We start from the raw sequence: 20,265 nt of genomic DNA, 5'->3' as shown, positions 1-20,265 counted from the left end.
TGGACAACAAATCCCATCAGCCCCTGCCAATTGGCCATGCTGGCAGGGGCTGATGGGTATTGTAGTCCATGAACATCTGAAGAGCCGCAGGTTGCAGACCCCTGACCTAGTTTAATATTGGAAGCAGATCCTTCATTGCTCTTCTAGCTGCTGGTCCCTGCTCATCCTCAAGCATCACTCTGTGCGTGTTCTGTTTTATATCCCTTGTCACCAAAGAGTACCATAAACTCTGAATGAGGCGTGCGTGACCACCGCCATCCCTGCTTTCTTTGGTGGTACAATCCTCAGTCCCCATGCACTTGCCCTGACGTGCCTGGCGCAACCTGCCTCCCTTCTCCATTTGCACACTGAAGAAAACTGCAAGCTCCCCATCCAAACAGACATGCAGACACAATTCACGGGTGCAGATTTGATCATTCTGCCCCATGTCTAGAACCACGATGGCCCCGCTGTGTCAGAGCTGATCACTCCCTCCTCTCCCCTTGTGTGGTGCCGTTGTCATTCTCTCAGTCACCAGCATTCCAAAGCTCCATTTGCCTAGGCCAGGGGTGTCCAACTCTGGCACCCCAGATGTTCATGGACTACGATTCCCATCAGCCCCAATTAACCATGCTGGCAGGATGATGGTAATCGTAGTCCATGAACATCTGGGGCACCAGAGTTGGACACCCCTGGTCTAGACCCTATTTCTATGCTGTCTCTCTTCCAACATAGAATTCAAGGCGGCCTAAAAACAGTTGTTCAAGCTGCTTCTTTTCAGGAGTGGAAGGGAGAACAGCCAAATGTGCATTACAACCACCTCGGCAAACAGGAGGGACAGGAGAAAGCACCAAGCGGGTCTCCTTTGGTAGGGAGCTCGAGAGAAAGGATGTAACTGCACATCCCTCTCCTGGTTGCCTTTTCTGAAAGGGAAAATATCCAGTGAAAGCCCTCCAAAAATCAGTGCACTTCTTTACCTGAGCTGTCTCCCCCACCACTACCTGCAAAGTATTTGCAAAGTAGATTTTAATATCTCTGCCTTTGCAAGGTGATTGTTGTACATGGGACTGACATGGCCCCGTGCCCTGGCAGGCCCTGCCCGCTTTCCCATGTTGCCACCTGACTGAACAGCGTTATAAGCCAGCCTACTCGCCAGTGTAAAATTAGGAGAAAAGGCACTGCACGCATTCCACATCCCATTTCCTTTCCTTCCTGGTAACGTCTCATTTTACACAGTGCAAAGCACAGCATCACTGCACTCTGCATTCTCTGCTCCTGCTGCCAACAGACAGCTGTTGGCATGAGACCCAAAGATGCTTTACAGAATCGAATGTCATGTTTGTAGATGGCACCCTTGGCAAAAAAAAAAAATCTACACCCGCAAGTGGGCTGTTCTGGGTGGAGGTGAGGAGGGAGCCAGGGAAAGGAGGGAGTGGAGGGCGGGAAGAGGAGACCTTGGCCTCTGAGCCCTTCCTGTCTCTTCAGTATCAGCAGGACGTGGTGGTCTTGCAAGACAAGCTGCGCATCTCCAACAAGAAGCTAGAGGAATATGAAGCTCGCTTCAAGTGCCAGGAGGAGACCACCCAGAAGCTGATGCTGGAATATCAAGCAAGGCTGGAGGAGAGTGAGGAGAGGCTGCGCCGGCAGCAGGAGGACAAGGAGATCCAGATGAAGGGAATCATCAGCAGGTAGGAACAGTCTCATGGTGAACAAGGGGATTCTTCCACCCGCCCAACTGTGCCCAGTTACATTTTAACTAGCAAGAATTGTTGCTTGAATTTTCCAAGGCCAGCCCCCCTTCCAGAACTTTGGTCTCTGGACGGCTAAAGGACAGGCTTTATACAAAGGAAGAAATTGCAGCAGGAAAAACTTCCTAAAGGCTATTCAACAGTGGAATTCCTTCTTCGGAGTGTGGTGGAGTCTCCTTCTTTGGAAGTGTTTAAAGAGAGGCTAGATGGCCATCTGTCAGGAGTTCTTTGATTGTGTGTTCCTGCATTGCAGGGGGTTACACTTGATGGCCTTTGGGGTCTCTTCCAACTCTATGATTCTAGGGTCCATCATCTGAGGAGTCCAGTTCCCTGACCTCTTCCCAAACAAAGCAGGAAGGGTGCATTCCCAGCAAAGTAAATGCTGAATTGGTCACATCCTCAATCTCTTCTTCATTCAGCCCAGACTAGCCACATTGTGGGAGCCCTGTGAAGGACCTGTTTTAATTCTGTGATTCTTGCTTTCGCCCTTTGCCATAGTCATGTTCTTGCCCAAACTTGTAACTAGAAACCATTTCCTTGAGAAAGCAGTCTGAAGCAACAAAACCCTAATCTTAATCTTGGTTCCTGACAATAGGCTGATGTCAGTGGAGGAGGAGTTGAAGAAAGACCATGCAGAAATGCAGGCGGCTGTGGACTCCAAGCAGAAGATCATAGATGCACAGGTGGGCTCTTGGGACTTGGTTTACAATATGATGGAGTGGTTTATTACGGCCGCAAGGCCAGCAAAAAGAAAACAAAAACTAATTCAAATTGTACATTTATACAAAAATCCATGGTAAAAGAAGCATCAATTTACAACATTATTACAGTCACCATCATCTAATCCTGGTCCCTGTCTTAACGTGGATCTGCGCTTATTATATGCTGACGTACAAAATTTAGCTACCTGCAAAGATATATAAGAAACTTGGTCTTCCAATAAAATTCTTGTAAGAGCTAAATCAGAGTCAGCTGCGATTGAATTAGTATAGTGAATTAACAATGGTAGAATTAGAGACTTCCTTCCCCCTTTATGGTGCTCACAGTACAGGGGAGTCCACTTCCCCTGAATTGTGAACACATACTCTTCTGTGCCATGGGATTTTTTGAAATCTTCCCGCTAAATTGGCTGATGGAAAAGTGTCAAAACGGCGGCATTTTACGGATGCAATATTGATGAATAGGGAGCGGCCAAAATTCCTGACCAGGATTTCAATGGTTTATATAACAAGGAGTATTTACAATAAGATCATTCCACTGCAACACCAAGAAGGATGATAGCTGCCTTAACCCCCTTGTTGCATCCTGAGGTATCTCCATCAGGCAGGCAGAGTCGTCAGTTCACCCCACCCATCCTAGGCCTGCCTCCTCTTGTGCCTTTAGTGGCAACCTGCTGCACAGAAAAGTAATAGGTGAAGCAGTAAGGTGAGAAAGGCTCATTCTGACTAATTTACTGTGTTTCAGGCTGTCACAGAGCCAGAGGTAATAGCAGTTCTCCCCACAGTAAGCTGGGCAGGGAAAAGTGTGATCCAAGATGCTCCAGGGACTAGCTGAGTTTCTAATTTCAAGTGTGTGCCCCTCCCCGATGGCTCAGCGCCATTAGCGGGCAATCAGAGAATCTGCTGGCCTGTGCAAAGACACCGGTTGGCTGCCTCGTTAATTAGTCTCTGGGCACTATTCAATATCGAAAATCAGACAAGTCACTAGGAGATCTTCATCACTGGGCTGCGAAGCCATTTCGGGCAGAGAAAACAAGTGAACTGTGCTCAAGTACAGGTGGAGAAATGGAAGGGAGATGAATCTGCACGTCCAGAGTCACAGAGGGCGCAATCGTGGCCGAGGAAGAATTGACTCTATTGCTGCTCGCTGAACCACGTCAAACTATAATGGTTTGAGGTGCCAACCCATTAACAATTTTTTGATTGACTGATCGTCAGAATCGTAAGATGAGCCCTGCTGTATTGTCTCAAAGGGGCTGTATCCAGGTGACTCTGTGAAGAGCAACAAAAATAGAATGTGCTGTTCAGGGCTTATACTGCCCCTCGGTGTGTTGAGAGAGAGAGTGTGTGTGTCAGCGTGGCATAGTGGTTAAGAGCAGATGCACTCTAATTTGGAGAACCGGGTTTGATTCCCCACTCTGCCACTTGAGCTGTGGGGGCTTATCAGGTGAACCAGATTAGCCTGTGCACTCCAACACATGCCAGCTGGGTGACCTTGGGCTAGTCACAGTTCTTCTGAGCGCTCTCAGTCCCACCCACCTCACAGGGTGTTTGTTGCGAAGGGGGAAGGGAAAGAAGATTGTAAGCCCCTTTGAGTCTCTTTACAGGAGAGCAAAGGGGGATATAAATCCAAAGTCGTCTTCTTCATGGAGAATCTTTCTAAAATGGATGATGAAATATGCACATTTGTTCTTGCGTAACATCAAATCTACAATTGCAGATTTCCATAAACCCCCTGTGGGTGCTTATTAGGTATATTAAAGAAGGATAACTGGCAAAAGGGTACCTTCCCTGGATCACATCCATGTTCCGTGTAACAGCAGCAGCCCAGAATCTGAATAGCCCGGGGTGGGGTTCTGGCGGAGCCACATACAGCTCTTTTGCCATTCCACAGAGGCTCCCTGCCTGAGTGAACGGATGGCCAGAGCACTGCAGGACTTGCAGCCTGGCCCAGAGTCCGGTGGCCGACCACCTGCGGGGCCAGGAAGGAGGAACAACTCAAGAGCTGCAGACACTGACTGGCTGCTCGGTGGTCTCACTAGGAGCTTTGTGGCCTGCAGCCATAATAGCCAGTGTCTGCTCTGAGCTCTGCCATATTTCCAAGGAAGGACTGGCATCTCCTCTGCATGTTCACCACCTGAGTCGGTTCCATTGGTGATTGATGTCTGCGTGCTTGTGTTCTGCTTCTCCTTGCTCTGCAAGTCAGGCAGAACTGCTGGAGAGGAGGAGGGTGCTATGTCTGTGCCTTTGGTGGGGTTCCCTCCATTGCGCCTGGCACCCACAGCCCTCAGAAAGGATGTCATGTTGGTGAGGGAGCAAGCGTTGTTTTCTGCTGCTCCAGAGACTAGTACCCGGAATAATGGGTTCAAGGTGAAGGAAAAGAGATTCCACCTAAACATTAGGAAAAAAAACTTCCAGACAGTAAGGGCTGTTTGACAGTGGAATGCACTACGTCAGAGTGTGGTGGAGTCTCCTCCTTTGGAGGTTTTTAAACAGAGGCTGGATGGCCATCCATCGGAAGTGCTTTGATTGTGTGTTCCTGCATTGCAGGGGGTTGGATTTGATGGCCTTTGGGGGTCTCTTCCAACTCTGTGATCCTTCCTTCTGGACAGGTCCAGCACAATCCCCATGAACCCAGGGTGCCCAAAGAGCACGTGGCTGTGCCAAATGGCAAATGGGGCGGTTGATGCTTTGATAGAAAAGGTTGCTGACCTGGGGAATAGAAACCCCGCATAGATTCACCCATCACATTTTCATCCTGCTCTTCTTTCCCTTCTTGCCACAGGAGAAACGCATAGCCTCACTGGACGCAGCCAATGCCCGGCTAATGAGCGCCCTCACGCAGCTGAAAGAGAGGTACAGCATGCAGACACGTAACGGGATCTCCCCCACAAACCCAACTAAATTGCAGATTACAGAGAACGGCGAATTCCGAAACAGCAGCAATTGCTAACCCACAGGAGTGGCTGCTGCAGGAGAAAGAGAGAGAGAGAGTCTGGCCCGAGAGAGCACGCAGCAGCAGCAGCCGCCGCAGGCGGAGGGGTGAGCCATGTTCAGAGATGGTTGCTGCCCCACCTGGCCCTCCCTACACTGGGGGACAAAACTCCCCCGCAGCCCTCTTCATCAAAGATGGTGCACGTGACACTCAAGACCTGCGCCCCGTGCGTCCAAGGGACAGGAAGATCAAAGCCACATGCCAGGGAATAAAAATCACATGGCGGCGATCCAAAGTGTGGCAATGAAAGTACCCTTTTTCCTTCTCGAGCTGCCCTAAAGGACACAGCTGGGATACCGGAAGGGCCTTGTTGGTTTGTGAAGCGTTCTAGAGGGAGGAGCCAGGTCATGTGACATGCTAGCACAAGCTCATAGGAAGCAGGAAGGCTGGGGGAGGAGATGTCGGTCCGGGAGCCCTCCTGTGCTCCACTGCTGTGCTGGGCTCTTCTCTCTTGCATGGTTCCACTTTCCAGGCTTTGCCACACAATCCGCCAAGGAGCTCTCGGTGGTCTATTCGCCTCGGAATTTGTTCCGTCCCTTCATCCAAGTCCCTCCCATTCCTAAGGGCCGCCCCATTCTTCACAGTGAATCTGCTCCTTCCCTTGAATCAGCCAGGGCATGCTTTGCTTGCAGATGAGCCATGCATATAAGTCAGGCCAAGAGGGTGGTTGCTGAAAGTTCCCACTTGAATCCCAGACATCTGTTTGAAAGGATTGCAGGCGTTAGGGTAGATCTCTGTGTGTTGGAGATCCTGGCGTGATGCTGACAGTCTAGATAGCACTGGGCAAGACTGGCCGATGCTCTGATACATGGTAAGGTAGCTTCATCTGAGGACCAAAGCTGGATTGAAGCGAGAGATTTGTTTGGTTTTTTGTAGGGGCTGAAGGACCTCTCTAAGTTTGGGCCGTTCCCTGAAACAGCAGCAATATGCCAGTAGAGAGCCTCCCTCATAACTGAGCTCTTCCCTTTCCAATATGCGTGAAACTCAGTCTCCCGAAGTTGGATGCCGCAGAGTATGCTGTACCTAGATGCTCTTAAATTTGCCTTCATCTGGGGAAGCCACTGGTCCATTTCTCTCCTTGATGAGGAAGCAACCACTTTGTTAAAAGGAAATTGAACCTTCAAGAGCATTTGCACTGAGAAATTCTGTACTGCAGCAGTCCCGGCTGTGGCTGCGTCCCTGTGCAGTCAAGCAGTTGGCTTCACAATCGGTGCCTGGCTTGACCCAGAAACCTTCTCTGGCCTGACTTTCTTGAGAAGACCTGAGCTATGCAGGGTTGCATTTGTTTAGTTTGTAGTCGAGATTTTTGCCTGGTGGGATCCAGGAGGTTGCTGGGGAGTGGCTTGCCTGCCACAGGAGGTGGTGATGGCCACTAACCTGGATAACTTTAAAAAGGGCTTGGACAGATTTATGGAGGAGAAGTCGATTTATGGCTACCAATCTTGATCCTCCTTGATCTGAGATTGCAAATGCCTTAGCAGACCAGGTGATCGGGAGCAACAGCCGCAGAAGGCCCTTGCTTTCACATCCTGCATGTGAGCTCCCAAAGGCACCTGGTGGGCCACTGCGAGTAGCAGAGTGCTGGACTAGATGGACTCTGGTCTGATCCAGCTGGCTTGTTCTTATGTTCTTAAGGTTAGGAGGGCGTGGCCTCAGAGACAAGGTTGTAGCTTCCTTTTTTGCTAGGGAGCACAGCCAGACTTAAGCCCCTTAGGAAACAGCACTTGAGACCTTTCAGGACAGATCCAGACATCAGCTTCCCAGAATTGGGGTGGGGGGGGGGGTGATTAAGCACTAAAATATGGAACAGTATGCACGGAACAGAAGAATGGCAAAGACGTGCATGGTTTTCTGTCCCAGAACGTAGAGCGGATTCTCCTGTGGCAATGCTGATTATCCCCGGTCTGCTCTTTAATACTGAATCAGGGCTTCTAATGCCAAAAATGCTCCTCTGCATAGAATCATCGAGTCTGTGCCGGCACCCTGAGCACTCTCAACTCCCTCCTCAGCACCACATCCATGCACCCCAGCCAAACTAACCTTTACTAACTGTAGGGTCCTGCTCTTCTTTCCTAAATCATGCAGCTCTCTGATGGTTTAGTAATGGAAAGGGGTACACGGTGGGCTATTCATACTGTCTACAGGATTGCCACGCAACAGGCGGAGGAGAAAAATCAGCTACCTGGGAGCACAAAGTTTGGTAACTGCTATCTCTTTTCTTTCACAGTATGCATTAGGAAAAAAAATTACCCAAAACCAAAGCAGGCCACTTTCTGGAGTACTGTCCTCTTTTAAGTGGGAGTGGGTGCTGCGTGGGAAGTTTACCACCCCGAAGGCCCGAAAGGGGATAACCGACAAGAACAGCATCCTCCGAAAAGTCTCTCCCCTTATCAGAGTCGCTGGGCAGCTGTAAGCCAGGATTAGCCGCTCCTAACTGCTTGCTCATGGCTTAGTGGAAAGGGTCACCTTCACTCACGGCAGGGCTTTGCGCTACTAACCTCCAACCGCCTCGTAGCTTGGGGTTTGCTTTCAGTCAGTCCTGATGAGCCCCCTCTCCTCAGTGTCTTGTCTGTTACAAGACCAGGGAAGGACGACGTGTAGGGGAACTGACCATTCCACCCTGTAAGAGAACACAGTTGGTACTTTGGTGTGTAGAATCTGAAAGGAACAGGACACTCTTGAAATCTGTGTGGCTTCAGAAAAGTTTCTCTAAGTTGCCTGGTGTTAAGCATGGGCCAGCACCAGTGTGCAGGCCAGTGCACACTCTGCACCCAGACCCACAAATGTGGACTGTGACAAGAAAGAACATTTTTCCAAGGAGCTGTTGTCTCAATTAAAAAAACCTGAAGCCCTCAAATCTGCACTGCTATCCCACCCAGGACCGAATGTTCTCCTATTCTCAGACAATCATTTTATTTTGCTGCACCCAAATCTCTCCAAAATACAAAAAGAACTGACATTTAAAAATGGGCACCAGTGATTGTCAACGTTAAGAGTTTCCCTTCCTAACGCCACCTGCCTAGCTCCCCAAATACACCAGCTCATCTGTAGGATGGAGTATTTTAAATGCACAATGCCGTGGAAGATTGTATCAAACAGACCGGGTAGTGGGCACAGCTCAGGCCCTCAAGCCGAAAGCCCAGCCACCTAGGGCCCTGCACAGCGCTCCAAGTTATTTGGTACAGAATTTTAATTACGCAGACAGTCACCGTGGCCAGAAGCCCACTCCAAGGATCTCAGGCCAAAAGACTGCATAAATTCACCAAGCGGTTGCTCTTTGTCCAAGGCTGGATATGTGCCCTTCAGCAGCTATTTCTAAAAATGTCAGGGAGCGGGTTCTGGGAGGAGCATCCTTTTCAGGGGGGCTCCTCTTGCATGGCGAGACTTCGCTTGTAGCCACTGCTGTCAGCCGAGGTCATGTGAGTTTATTATGGTGGGTGAGATGGTGTTGCGGAGAAGATCCGGCTGTGCCCGGGTTTTGGCTCCCCTCTCTCTAACTGCACTTGCAAGCTGAGTGACCCAACGCAGCCCACCATTTAAGCACTTGGTAGATGTCCACAGATGTCCCATACTCCTCTGACTGCCTCCCTGTTCTTTGCTGCAATGTTTGGTGTCACTTGGGCTGTGTGGGGAAGAGTTTGCCAAAGCCAGACGAGCAGCTTGACCTCAGCTGCCCCCACCGCCAGACAGCGTGGACCTTCAACAGAGTCACATCCATTGACAGTTTGCCATGGATCCACCCCCGGTTCATGGCCAGAGGTCTTTAAAAACTGATCCAAGTTCCATCCAATGTCTTAGGGCTTTAAAGGTCTGAAAGGTTTTTGTTTTGTTTTTCTAAAACCTGCTGCAATTGGGGGAGAGAGATCCCCTTGTTTTGTTATTTGTACAGCTGTATGTGGGTGAGTGTGGCGGAGTGCTGTTAACCGCCCGTCCCGGACGTGGTCCTGTTGGCCCAAGATAGATGGTCCTGTAGCCAATAATCTGGTTCTTTCTCCGTTCTTGTGCTTTCTGCCGTAAGAACTTGTTATACAATATAAGGGAAAAAAAGTGTAATTAAAAAAAATACACAGATCTTTCTGAATAGAAGTCGTACAGATTTTCTTTGGTGGGGAAAAATGCTCCCAAGTGTATGATTATAACGTGCAAGTTTTGCCCAATTGATACAGTACAACATGAACTCAGTTTTGTAGCTCTCTGCTGTTTTGGGCAGGATGTGTTACTAGCAGGCGCAGGGGGACGGGGTAGATCTACGAAAATACAAATCCAGACCAAAGTTCAAAGATGCACTGTGGCTGTGGGGGAGAGGGAGAGAGACCAGTTCCTGGGTATGTCACCTCTGATTCACTTTGGAATCCAAGAAATCCCAAGAAGTACTTAAGAGTCCTGGTTCCACTACAGCCTTTTCTCCCACATCTGAGATGGCAGCATTCATGCCAGGAAGGCACAGCAGAGCCTTTGGAAGGCTGATAGTGGCCCAGTCCTGTGTATGGAATGAATGTGAGCTGCACGTGTGTCCCAGGTATTGTACAGGGAAGGTGATGATCAAAACACTTTTGCCCACTCCAGCTTAGGAGACTTGTGCGTGCATCACTTGTTGAATCAGGAACGGCTGGCGGTACTCAGACGTGCATCAGAGTGTAGCTGTGTGAGATGAATGTTGACATCCTGGAATAGCTGGATGTGCCTAAATAGTTTTTTAAGCACCACAAGAGTTGACTGAGATGCTGCAGTGGACCAGGATGGATGGAGAGACCAAAAATGCTGGTGCATAATCGATCCAAAAAGTAGGTAATGAATATCAAGACTGACTTTTTTTAACAGGGATGCAGCAGAGACATTCTGATCCAAAGGTGGGTGCTCTGATGCATACTTCCTTGTTCATACCTGTGTGACCCAATTCTTTGCAACAGATGGGCAATCTCTCCTATCCACTGGAATAATGGGAAGACCCCAAGAACACAAGGATGGGCGACTGGTTCCAGCACTTCCGGTTGTGGAGGCAGCAGGTCTCCTTCTGTTTAGATGTAAAGCTGTGCAGCTGGTCTTTTCTGTCATTTGCCAAGATGTTCCAACAACTGGCTCGTGCTAAAATTCAGATTGGAGAAAGAAGTGCTACAGGTTCCGGGACAGCAAGCATCAAAAAGTTAGCAGGCCTCACATTCCCCTAAAAAATGTCTCCTCCCTGCCTTTAAAAAAACAACAATGTGAATTTTTGAAGAGTAAAACTCAACACCTGTGAGCAGGGTGTAGACGGAAGTGTGAAGGTTGGTGTTTCCTGTCCCACAAACTCGCGCATCTTCACTGATGTTGGGGTGCCATTAAAGGTGTGTCCTGCTCCTTGAATAACCTCCCTAGATTCTTTATACCAATAGGCACTTGGGAGGCCACGCACATTGGTCTATTCTATTCAGTACATAAGTGCTTTCAGACTGGGGAGGGGGCATGTCAAATAAGTGGGGGGGCAGGAGTCCTTGGCAAAGAACTATAAGGAAAAATAGGCAGCTCCATAAGCCACAGCAAGTGAAACTTCTAGCTAAGATGAATGCAGCCTGTTCTTGCTTCAGAAGGACAATTTCCAGTGTCACCTAAACAGACTCACCAAGGCCAAGAGAAGCTGTAAATGTTCCATGGTTAGGTGTTGTGCCTCCATGCAAGACCCCCTACGTCTCCCTATCTGATTTGTCCCCCTTGGCTGAGTCACTGTGTCTTAAGATATCCCCCCCCCCCCCCCAGTATATTTGCCTAAACCAATATTTGTTCCTGGTGATGCCGTTACAAAATGTTTTATACTCTCTTATAAAGGAAACGAAGCAAAAAAAAACTTTTGTAAGTTTGTTTTAAGAAAATTCCGAAGCCGAGCAGGATCACCCCGCCACCAAGTCTCCTCCAGTCCGTTTTGAAAGAAGAAAATGTAATAATGTACAGAGAAAGTCGTTGGTGTCAAGAGGGGGGAAATGATGTGGCTGTGCAATTTATGTACATTTGCAATTAGAAAAATGATTAAAGATTTATTTAGCTATTTTAATCCAGCTCTCTCTTTGGGATATTTGTTCCCTCACTGGCTGCTAGCAGGTAGGTTAAGAGAGCCTCTCCGCCCTTACTGGGCTGTAGATGCACTTAGCAGCTGTTATGGAAGCTGGAGCTTGGGGGAAAGTACATTTTCAACTCGTTCTGGTTTTTATTCCATCCCCCATTTGGGGAGCTCTGGTGGGCACACACTGTCCCCCCCCCCCAGCAAATTTATCGTAACAACACTATGAAGTAGGCCAATTTTATGAGAGCTTTGAGCTGGACCGAGGTGTCTCAGTGGGTTTCATAGCGGAGAGAGAATTTTAATTGGCTTCTCTCCTCCTTAGGCCAATATTCAAATGTTTCCATCACCTTACCACTTGTTTATTTTCCAAAAAAAAATAATATTTTTCTTACCCCCATGAGTATAGAGCAGGGTACGCAACCTAGTTAAGCTTGTGGCCCCTTTGGGATTTTAAAATAGCTAGTGAGCACCACCACAAAATAATTGCAAATGTGGGGTGGAGGCATAGCTGATCACAAAACGGCCAGAAGCTCTGGTGCGTCTTTATTGGAAGCAGCTCTTTCTGAAGAAGGGTTTTCCACACAGGCAAAATGTGATGCTGTTTGAATTTTTCTGGAACAGATCCTGTGCCAGTAAGGTAGAAGAAAGCATGATCAGCCTATTTTTAAGGAAAAAATTGTGGGTTTTTTGGGGGGTGTGTGGAGGAAGTGGATACTGCGACACACACTGGCTGACACCCAAAATTCCAATTGATCCCCCAGATTACGCAGCATCAGTTCCTCTGAAGAAATGTCCTGTTTGGTAATTTGATTCCATAGCATTATGCCGTGCTGAGATCCCTCCCAAGCCTCCATCTGCAAATTTCCCACTGCAAAGTTGGCCTCCTATCTCTACACAATGATGGGTTGAGGAGGACAGAGCAGCTAGCACCATCCGACCGTGGTCATTGTACTATCCCAAACGAGCCATAATTTGCAGGACTCTTTGAGAGAGGGTTCCAGTGGCATACCACAAATTTGCAGTTCAGACAAGCCCATTTCCGATGAACTCTGAATTCAGGAGGGCTCTGGGGCAGGTTTTATTTATTGTTTGTTTATTGGGCGCCCACCCCCGAAGGGCTCAGGGAGGTGTACAAAATAAATTACCATAGAGAACTATAAAACCCCAATAAATACCGATATGGTGGTTAAAACATAACAATCAAAACCAATTAAACAGTAAAAAAAAAAAACATGGCAACCCATGACTAATACAGCCTCTTCCATTCATTCGTGGGAGGAGATTGGGCCAGGATGGCAATAGTCAGATGTCCAAATGCCTATTGGTTACACATGAATCTTCCTTCTACTGATTCAGACCTTTGAGTCCTCCAAGGCCAATATTTGCCTACTCAGAAAGGCAGCTGCTCTCCAGGGTCTCAGGTGGAGGTTTTTCATATCACATACTACCGGGACTTTTTCACTTGAGATGTGGGCATTGATGCTGGAACCTTCTGTAAGCAAAGCAGATATTCTGCCGTTGACAGCCAGTGTGGTGTGGTGGTGAAGGGGGGCAGACTTTAATTTGGAGAACTGGATTTGATTCCCCATTTTTCCTCACAAGTGGCAGACTCTAATCTTCAGAACCAAAGTAGATTCTTCCCCTTTCCTCCACATGAAGCCTGCTGGGTGATCTTGGGCTAATCACAGTACTCTCAGAACTCCTTCAATGCCATCCACCTCACAAGGTGCCTGTTATGTGGAAGGTGGCTGCAAGGCTCTTTTGGCAGTGAAGAGCAGGGTATAAAAAATTAGCTGTTCTCTCTCCTGAGACCTCCTTGAGGCCAAACTCAGGTCTACTAGGTCTCCCCAACTACCCCAGGCCTGTGTTTGAGGCAAAGAAACATGGAAGGTGGAATGGGATTAACAAACTGCATCGCCACATTTCCTGTGCTTGTGGCCCAGTGAGCTGCGGAGATTCAGCTTCCCAATGCATCTCTCCTTTATGTTTTACACACAGAGATGACAATGTTGCTGATAACACATAAAACACTTCTGGGCTTCCTTCTTGCCTCTCCCAGCTGGAACTGGCTTTCCTCCTTGCTGTTCTGCAAATGACATTTGTCCTGCTGACTAGCATGGTCTCCTATTCTCACAAACATCCTAATGCATTGGTGCAAGGGAACATAGTTGGTGGCTTCACAGAGAGACCATTTCTGTATGGGTTATCTGCCTCAGGGTCAAGGCTGTTGGGATTAGGGTTTCTTTGTTTGTTTGTTTGTTTGTTTGTTTTCCTGCTTCATGCATCTCCTGGAGTTTCCCTGGTTTTTCTGCAATATTCCTCAACTTGACTTTGCTATGGAATTTTGAATAAGAACATGGTAAAGCCCAGATGTTGACTCTGTGGTTCAAATCATTTGGATTTCCCTGCACATTTGGCAGCCATTTACTTTGGATGAGAGAGCTCAACCCTGAGGCACCCCACAAGATAAATGCCATCAGTTGATGCTGCACCTCTGGTGGGGGCTCTCTCTATCCATCCCGACAGAAAAGATTGAAGCCGCTGAAGGGTACACCCTTAATATCAACTCCATGTTCAAGATAATGGATGGTCACCTATATAAGATGGATAAGAATGGAATGGTTGCCTGTAGGAAAGGCTGATGAGAGGTCCAGTAGTATCAACAGGGACCTCTATCCAACTTTAAATGCAACGAGAGCCCTCTCAGTACCAAGCCTGAAACCAGATTGCAATGAATCAGTGTCAGATGTGTCATTCAGGGAACCCTAGATCAGGTCTCCAACCTGTGGCCCTCCAGATGTTCATGGACTCTGATTCCTATCACCCCCTGCTGGCATGGCCAATTGGCAGAGCTGATGGGAATTACAGTGCATGAACATAGGTTGGAGACCCCTGTCCTAGAATGTCCTCTGCCACCAAATGTCCTGTCACCTGTGTCAGCCTCTCATGTAACCCACAAACCCGAAATTCCTTCCAGCTTGTTTAGGGTTCCAGTGTAGAATATGACCGATCAAATTTAGTTCTCAAAAATGAAGAAATCTGAGGTGAATCCAATGACACAAACACACACACACTACGGTATCTGGAGTCAGAGCGGCACTGTTCTAATATTGTGTCTTCTGCTTCCCTGCTGGGCTTAAGCTTTGCTTTTTGCCAGAAAGGTCATCATGTTGGTTGTGTACAATTATTCATTAAAGAAGGGGAGGGGGAGACACCTCCAATAATGTTTGCAGTGAATGTTCCATGGCCTTTTAAATATTAAAATGAAGGTTCCCTTTAAATAATGAAGACAGTCCAATTTATATACAAAGGCAACATATTAATATTTTATGCTGTATAGAGAAGAGAGAGCAAACTTCTTGCAAAACAGAAGATGTCTTGAAGTAGCGGGAAGTGGAAGGAAACTCAGACCATTTATTTCTGAGGGCAACCCACCAAAAAACCCCACCATGGGTTCTGGCTGTCCTTTGAGTATTTAACAATGTTTAGGAGTACAACATGGGAAGAGAAGACTGTACATAATACAAGCATCGTTTTGCAAATATGCTTCATGGATCCTGAAGGGGAGAGCCGGATGAGCGCAGGAGCAGCCAAAGAGCATAGCTATTGGTGAGTGAGAGAAATGCGTGACTCGGCCTCCATTAAAACTTCCTGGGAAGTCTGCAGAAAGTAGGCCAGTGGGCCACACAAGAAACACAGAGCACTCCACCGCCTTTTTAAAAAACCCTCAATTTTTTTAGAGGTTTCTAGTCCTGATGAGATCTCTCAGGACCAGAGAGAGTTCAGGGGAGTTTCTGTGGACAAGAGGTTCCAGGTCTTTGGACAGCTCCTCACCTTTCCTGCATGAATGACAAGAGTAAAATAAATTGTAGATACTAAGGAGACATGTATAAGGGGACTGCCTGACGGCCATGTCCAGCAATTGGGAGTGTGGCCTTCAGTGGCCTTTCCCAGTCCTTGCCTCTTCCCAAGCAGAATCCACTGTGGTTTGCAGGTCACAGGATTTCACTTGAGAGGTTGCGGGATTCAAGAGGTCCTCGCTGCAGAGCACACATGCTTGTGTGTGAGTGAGCTTGGAGATCTGTTGGGCCTTTGCCCAGGCCAAAATCGGCCTTGGCCCTGGCTTAGAAACCAGCAAGGGAACACCGAAATGGCTTTCCAAATCATTGGGTAGGGGGTCTGCCCTTGCCAAGGAACAAGCAAGCCTTACCCATGATAAATTAAAGGCCCATTTACTTTGGGAACCAGTCTCTTAACTCACCAGGACCAGGAACACAACACTTGCCCCAGGCGTTCCAAGGCTTTGCTTATTTTGATCTCTGCCGCCTGTCTCACACAACTCTCCCAGGAGCTAATTACATTGCTCTTAATGAGGCACAGGTGCTAACTCTTCCCAGTGTTTAATGAGCCTCTTCTAAGGTTGCCCTCCACTTTTTAAAAGGGAAGAAAACAAGGACAACTTGTTGGCAATGGAGGCAGGTTTGGCGTTTGGGCTTTGTGAGTCATCCTCTGCCCTGCCCCCTTGAGAAGCCCACTGACAGGTGCCATTACCTTTCTCTGCTACTCAAGCGTGTCTTGCTCCCATGCCCCTGCAATATCACAGGAGCAACAGGTATATGAAGCCCATCAGCACCACGGGAGGGAAACTGAATGTCACACTGTACAATTAAATTTGAGAGCAACCCCAAGTGTAGTTGCTCCCTTCCCTCCATGTTTTATTATTTTGGATATCTTTGTGTATGCAAGAGCCCCATGGCACAGAGTAGTAAGTTGCAGTACTGCAATCAAAGCTCTTCTCACAGCTTGAGTTCAATCCCGACGGAAGTCAGTTTCAGGTAGCCGACTCAAGGTTGACTCAGCCTACCATTCTTCTGAGGTTGGGAAAATGGAGTACCCAGCTTGTTGGGGGTTAGGTGTAGATGACGGGGGAAGGCAGTGGCAAATCACCCTAGAAACAAAGTCTGCCTAGTAAACGTCATGATGTGACATCACTCCAAGGGTCAGTAACGACCAGGGGGACTTCCTTTATCTTTAATGTATTACTAACCATAGCAGAGAGGGCTAAGAATGAGTACACAGCTGCTCCTCTGGCTGTGGCAACATTATCTGGCAGGAATTGCCCTTAGAAAGTTGCCGGAAAGACCACTTTAGGAAAATATACAAACCAATGAAGCTGCCTAGCATGGAATCAGGCCACTGGTCCTTCAAGTCCAGTATTTCCTACTCTGATTGGCAACAGCTTTCCAGGTTCTCACACAGAGGACAGTCTCTCCCAGCGTCCAAGGAGTTACTGGGTGTCAGAGCCTTTATGCGCAGAGCAGATGTTGTGCCTCTGACCCAGACCTGCCTCCCGAATCTTGACTTCATGAAGTTTCTTCCTATTGAGTCTATCCATTGGGCCATTGAGCTATTGATTTCTGTCAGCTCTCTAAGTTCTGCTGTCCGGCTCCTAGAACCTCCACCGTGCAACAATACATGTGCTAACATTGTCCACCTCCACAAAAAGTGTAAGCTTTTGCTACCACTCCCAATCACATTTTTAAAAAATCCCTCCTCTCCTTCAGGGTGGCCACACACCAGCTTCTCCTCCAGGTTATCTTCATAGCAGCCCTGTGTGGTAGGTGAGGCAGACGGGAAGAGAGTGCAAAGAGCTGTAACTGAGTAAGGGGGGTTACACTGGAGTCTCCCCCATCCTAGCCTGACAGAAAAAAAGGGGCAGAAGGCACTGAATATGGGAGTGGGGGCAGCGGACTGGGGAGGAAGAGACATGTCTCAGAAGAGAATCCAGGGCATTTCAATGACTGCTTGAAGGAAGGCTTAAGGAACATCTTGATTTAAATAAAATCTCTTCTGAGGGCTCCGTTACAGCTTCATTAGAGCAAAGCTTGGCGTCTTGGCTAGAAACAAAACTGGAGCAGCTCCGAGCTCCTGACAGTTCTCCGGCAGCTGAGGCCTGGCTGCCGCCTGAGTCTCCCGGCACACTTGTCACACGGACAGGAGTTGTCAGTTGGGAGGAATGAAACTTGGAATTGCAAATCATTTTGACAGGGCCGCCGTGCAGGAAAGAGGTTTGGCGAGTGAGGGCGATGGAGAAGTGGGGGGAGGGCGAAGGATCCAGAGAGCAGCTCCAACTCCCAGACCTATACGCGTTAATAATGTTTTGCTAATGCAACCCATTTAGGATTTGTACCTGGTTTCGCAAGCACGGAAGTCGAGTCCTTTGCATTGTAGACACAAAAGCTCATTCCCCTCCCTACCTTTGTGCAGGGACGCACAAGAAAGGGGAAATCATGTTGCAAAACGCTGTTGCAGAACAGACTCGTCCACCTGCCAGGCTATGGAATTGTTACAGCCCCCCTGCTTGCGCTGCCTGTGATAGCTGGGGGGGGGGGGGAATCTTGCCTTAGCACAATAGTGCTGCTCATGGGTCCATTCGCCATCTTAGAAGACAGGCAGGATAAGGAGGTGTGTGGAACTCCATAGATTCAGAGGACCAAAACCCAAAGCACAGGTCCCCGAGTGGTTCCATTAGGAGTAACAGGCTCAACAGTGACAGAATCTCTTTCCAGAAGGACCAACCCAAATGGCACCAAGGAATAAGGGTGCTTTTCAAGTCCTCATGAAAGTCTTGCTGTCACTGCTTTTGGATATATCGGGCCAGTATGGCTCCCCTGAGCCACTGTCTGAAAATCATCAGGCTAAATCATCCACAAGAAGGGGTTCAGCAAATGGAGGGACATGCCCTATGGCTATCTACCCGTGGGACTTGTTTATGGAAGAATGTGCTACAGGCCCCAATAACTAGGCAACACCACCCAATTCTGGTTTCTAGTGACTCTTTGCCTATTGCGCCACACAATGTTAGAGACAAACAAAACTTACACTTTCCTGATTGGGCCTGCAGTGTGGCTCTCTTGTTCCCCACCCAGAAATTTATTTTTTGGGGAAACATTTTTTTAAAAAAAAAATCTTGACTTTTGCTTAGCATTGGAGTCAGGTCTGAACTACACCTGGCCTTTATCTGCTCAAAGGGCGAGTAGCCATTTCCTGTTCCTCAATCCCAGTAGCCTCTGCTGCAGCTCGACATCTCTTCTGCAATACTCTGGTCATTTCCATGGGGATTCCCTGCCTCATGTTCTGTGCTGTTGGCAAGTGGGCTTCTTTCCTGCTTCCCTGAAACATCACGGCGCTTTTCTCCAGCTCTCTCAAGCCTGCTTTGATGCAAAGTTTTGCAAAGGACTGTAGTAAAGCTCAGATGGATGCTTTGTGGGCAGGGGAATTTGGATTTTACTACACACTTGGAATCCATTCTCCACTACCACTATGGAATGCAATTTTTAAAAATTGTAATTTCTAATTGGTACGTTGGTATAATTTAATGTCAATATGTGTAACAGGTTCTGTGAATTCATTTTTTTAAAAAAATCTGTAGCCACTTCTATTGCAGAGGTTTATTTTTCTCCATATTTCTCTGCAATAGAAAGGGCTGGAGGCTTACCTTTTTTTCTTAATGAACGTTTGGGATTCACACTTATGATTACAATGTGATGGAACAATATGATGCTGCTACCTCTGTCTGCAGCGCCTCTCCATATTTGGTTCAAGAAGAAGAGTTGGATTTGTTTCAAGAAGAAGAGTTGGATTTATATCTTCCCTTTCTCTCCTGTAAGGAGACTCAAAGGGGCTTACAATCTCCTTGCCCATCCCCCCTCACAACAAACACCCTGTGAGGTAGGTGGGGCTAAGAGAGCTTCAAGAAGCTGTGAGCAGCCCAAGGTCACCCAGCTGGCGTGTGTGGGAGTGTACAGGCCAATCTGAATTCCTCAGATAAGCCTCCACAGCTCAGGCGGCAGAGCGGAGAATCAAACCTGGTTCCTCCAGATTAGACACCTGAGCTCTTAACCTCCTACGCCACAGCTACTCTATGGCGGACAACAAAGCCCTGAGATGGCAGCGCTGCAGAGCGGGGGGCTGGATCAGGCAAAATGGCAGCCATCTTTGGCAGCACTTATGTCTGTGAACAGACTTTTTCCAGAATGAAACATCTGAAATCTCCAACCAGATCTAGATTAAGTGATGCACGCTTGCATCCCTTGTTACGACTAGCAGTGACAAATATGGAACCAGACATTGACCATCTCATTAGCCAAAAGCAGGCCCATAGTTCCCATTGAAGTACTGGTAGAATTTGTTGATTTAACTTTACTTGTTCTTTATTTTAAATATTGTATTTGTTCCCGTTTTGTTTTTTTACTTCAAAATAAAATATGTGCAGTGTGCATAGGAATTTGTTCATAGTTGTTTTTTTTATAGTCTGGCCCTCCAATGGTCTGAGGGACAGTGAACTGGCCCCCTGTTTTAAAAGTTTGAGGACCTCTGGCTTAGAGGATCGGGCCCGTCGAGCTGACTTCCGACACTTCCTTCTGGCCCTTGTGGCCTGCTGTGGCGGCCGGCTCAACCCCCTTATCTGGTCCCCCAGCTCCTTGCAAAGCTACAGCTGTGCTGCTCGCACTGGCTCCAATAAGCGAGGGCTGCTGGCTCCCAACAGCTGTGCTACTCACACCAGCTTCCCTAAGCGGGGACTGTTGGCTCACGGTAAACCGGGGTGGGCAACTATGGCCCTCCAGATGTTCGTGGACTACAATTCCCATCAGCCCCTGCCAGCATGGCCAATTGGCTATTCTGGCAGGGGCTGATGGGAATTGTAGTCCATGAACATCTGGAGGGCCATAGTTGCCCACCCCTGCGCTAAACGGTCCTTGTGGGAATATTTCCCTTGCCAGGTTTGAA

The 20,265-nt window shown here is 48.1% G+C and overlaps 1 protein-coding gene across 10 annotated transcripts in view; it reads left to right on the top strand.

Annotated features, from left to right (window-relative positions):
- The window catches only part of LOC125441413 (DAB2 interacting protein), a 272,204-nt gene extending 260,738 nt beyond the window's left edge, over positions 1-11,466 (top strand). For 8 of the 10 annotated variants that reach the window (XM_048511939.1, XM_048511943.1, XM_048511937.1 and 5 more), the window contains 3 exons: positions 1,465-1,667; positions 2,323-2,410; positions 5,232-6,874. In XM_048511939.1, coding sequence (XP_048367896.1) covers positions 1,465-1,667; positions 2,323-2,410; positions 5,232-5,399 — 459 coding nt within the window. In that variant the 3' untranslated portion in view covers positions 5,400-6,874. Of the gene's footprint in view, positions 1-1,464; positions 1,668-2,322; positions 2,411-5,231; positions 6,875-7,668 lie in introns of those variants that run through there. The other 2 variants (XR_007245857.1, XM_048511940.1) reach the window with 2 other exon arrangements.
- Positions 11,467-20,265: the final 8,799 nt, after the last annotated feature.

The sequence above is a fragment of the Sphaerodactylus townsendi genome, linkage group LG12 (genome assembly GCF_021028975.2).
Source record: "Sphaerodactylus townsendi isolate TG3544 linkage group LG12, MPM_Stown_v2.3, whole genome shotgun sequence".
NCBI lineage: Eukaryota > Metazoa > Chordata > Lepidosauria > Squamata > Sphaerodactylidae > Sphaerodactylus > Sphaerodactylus townsendi.
This window is presented reverse-complemented; position numbering and strand designations above follow the sequence as displayed.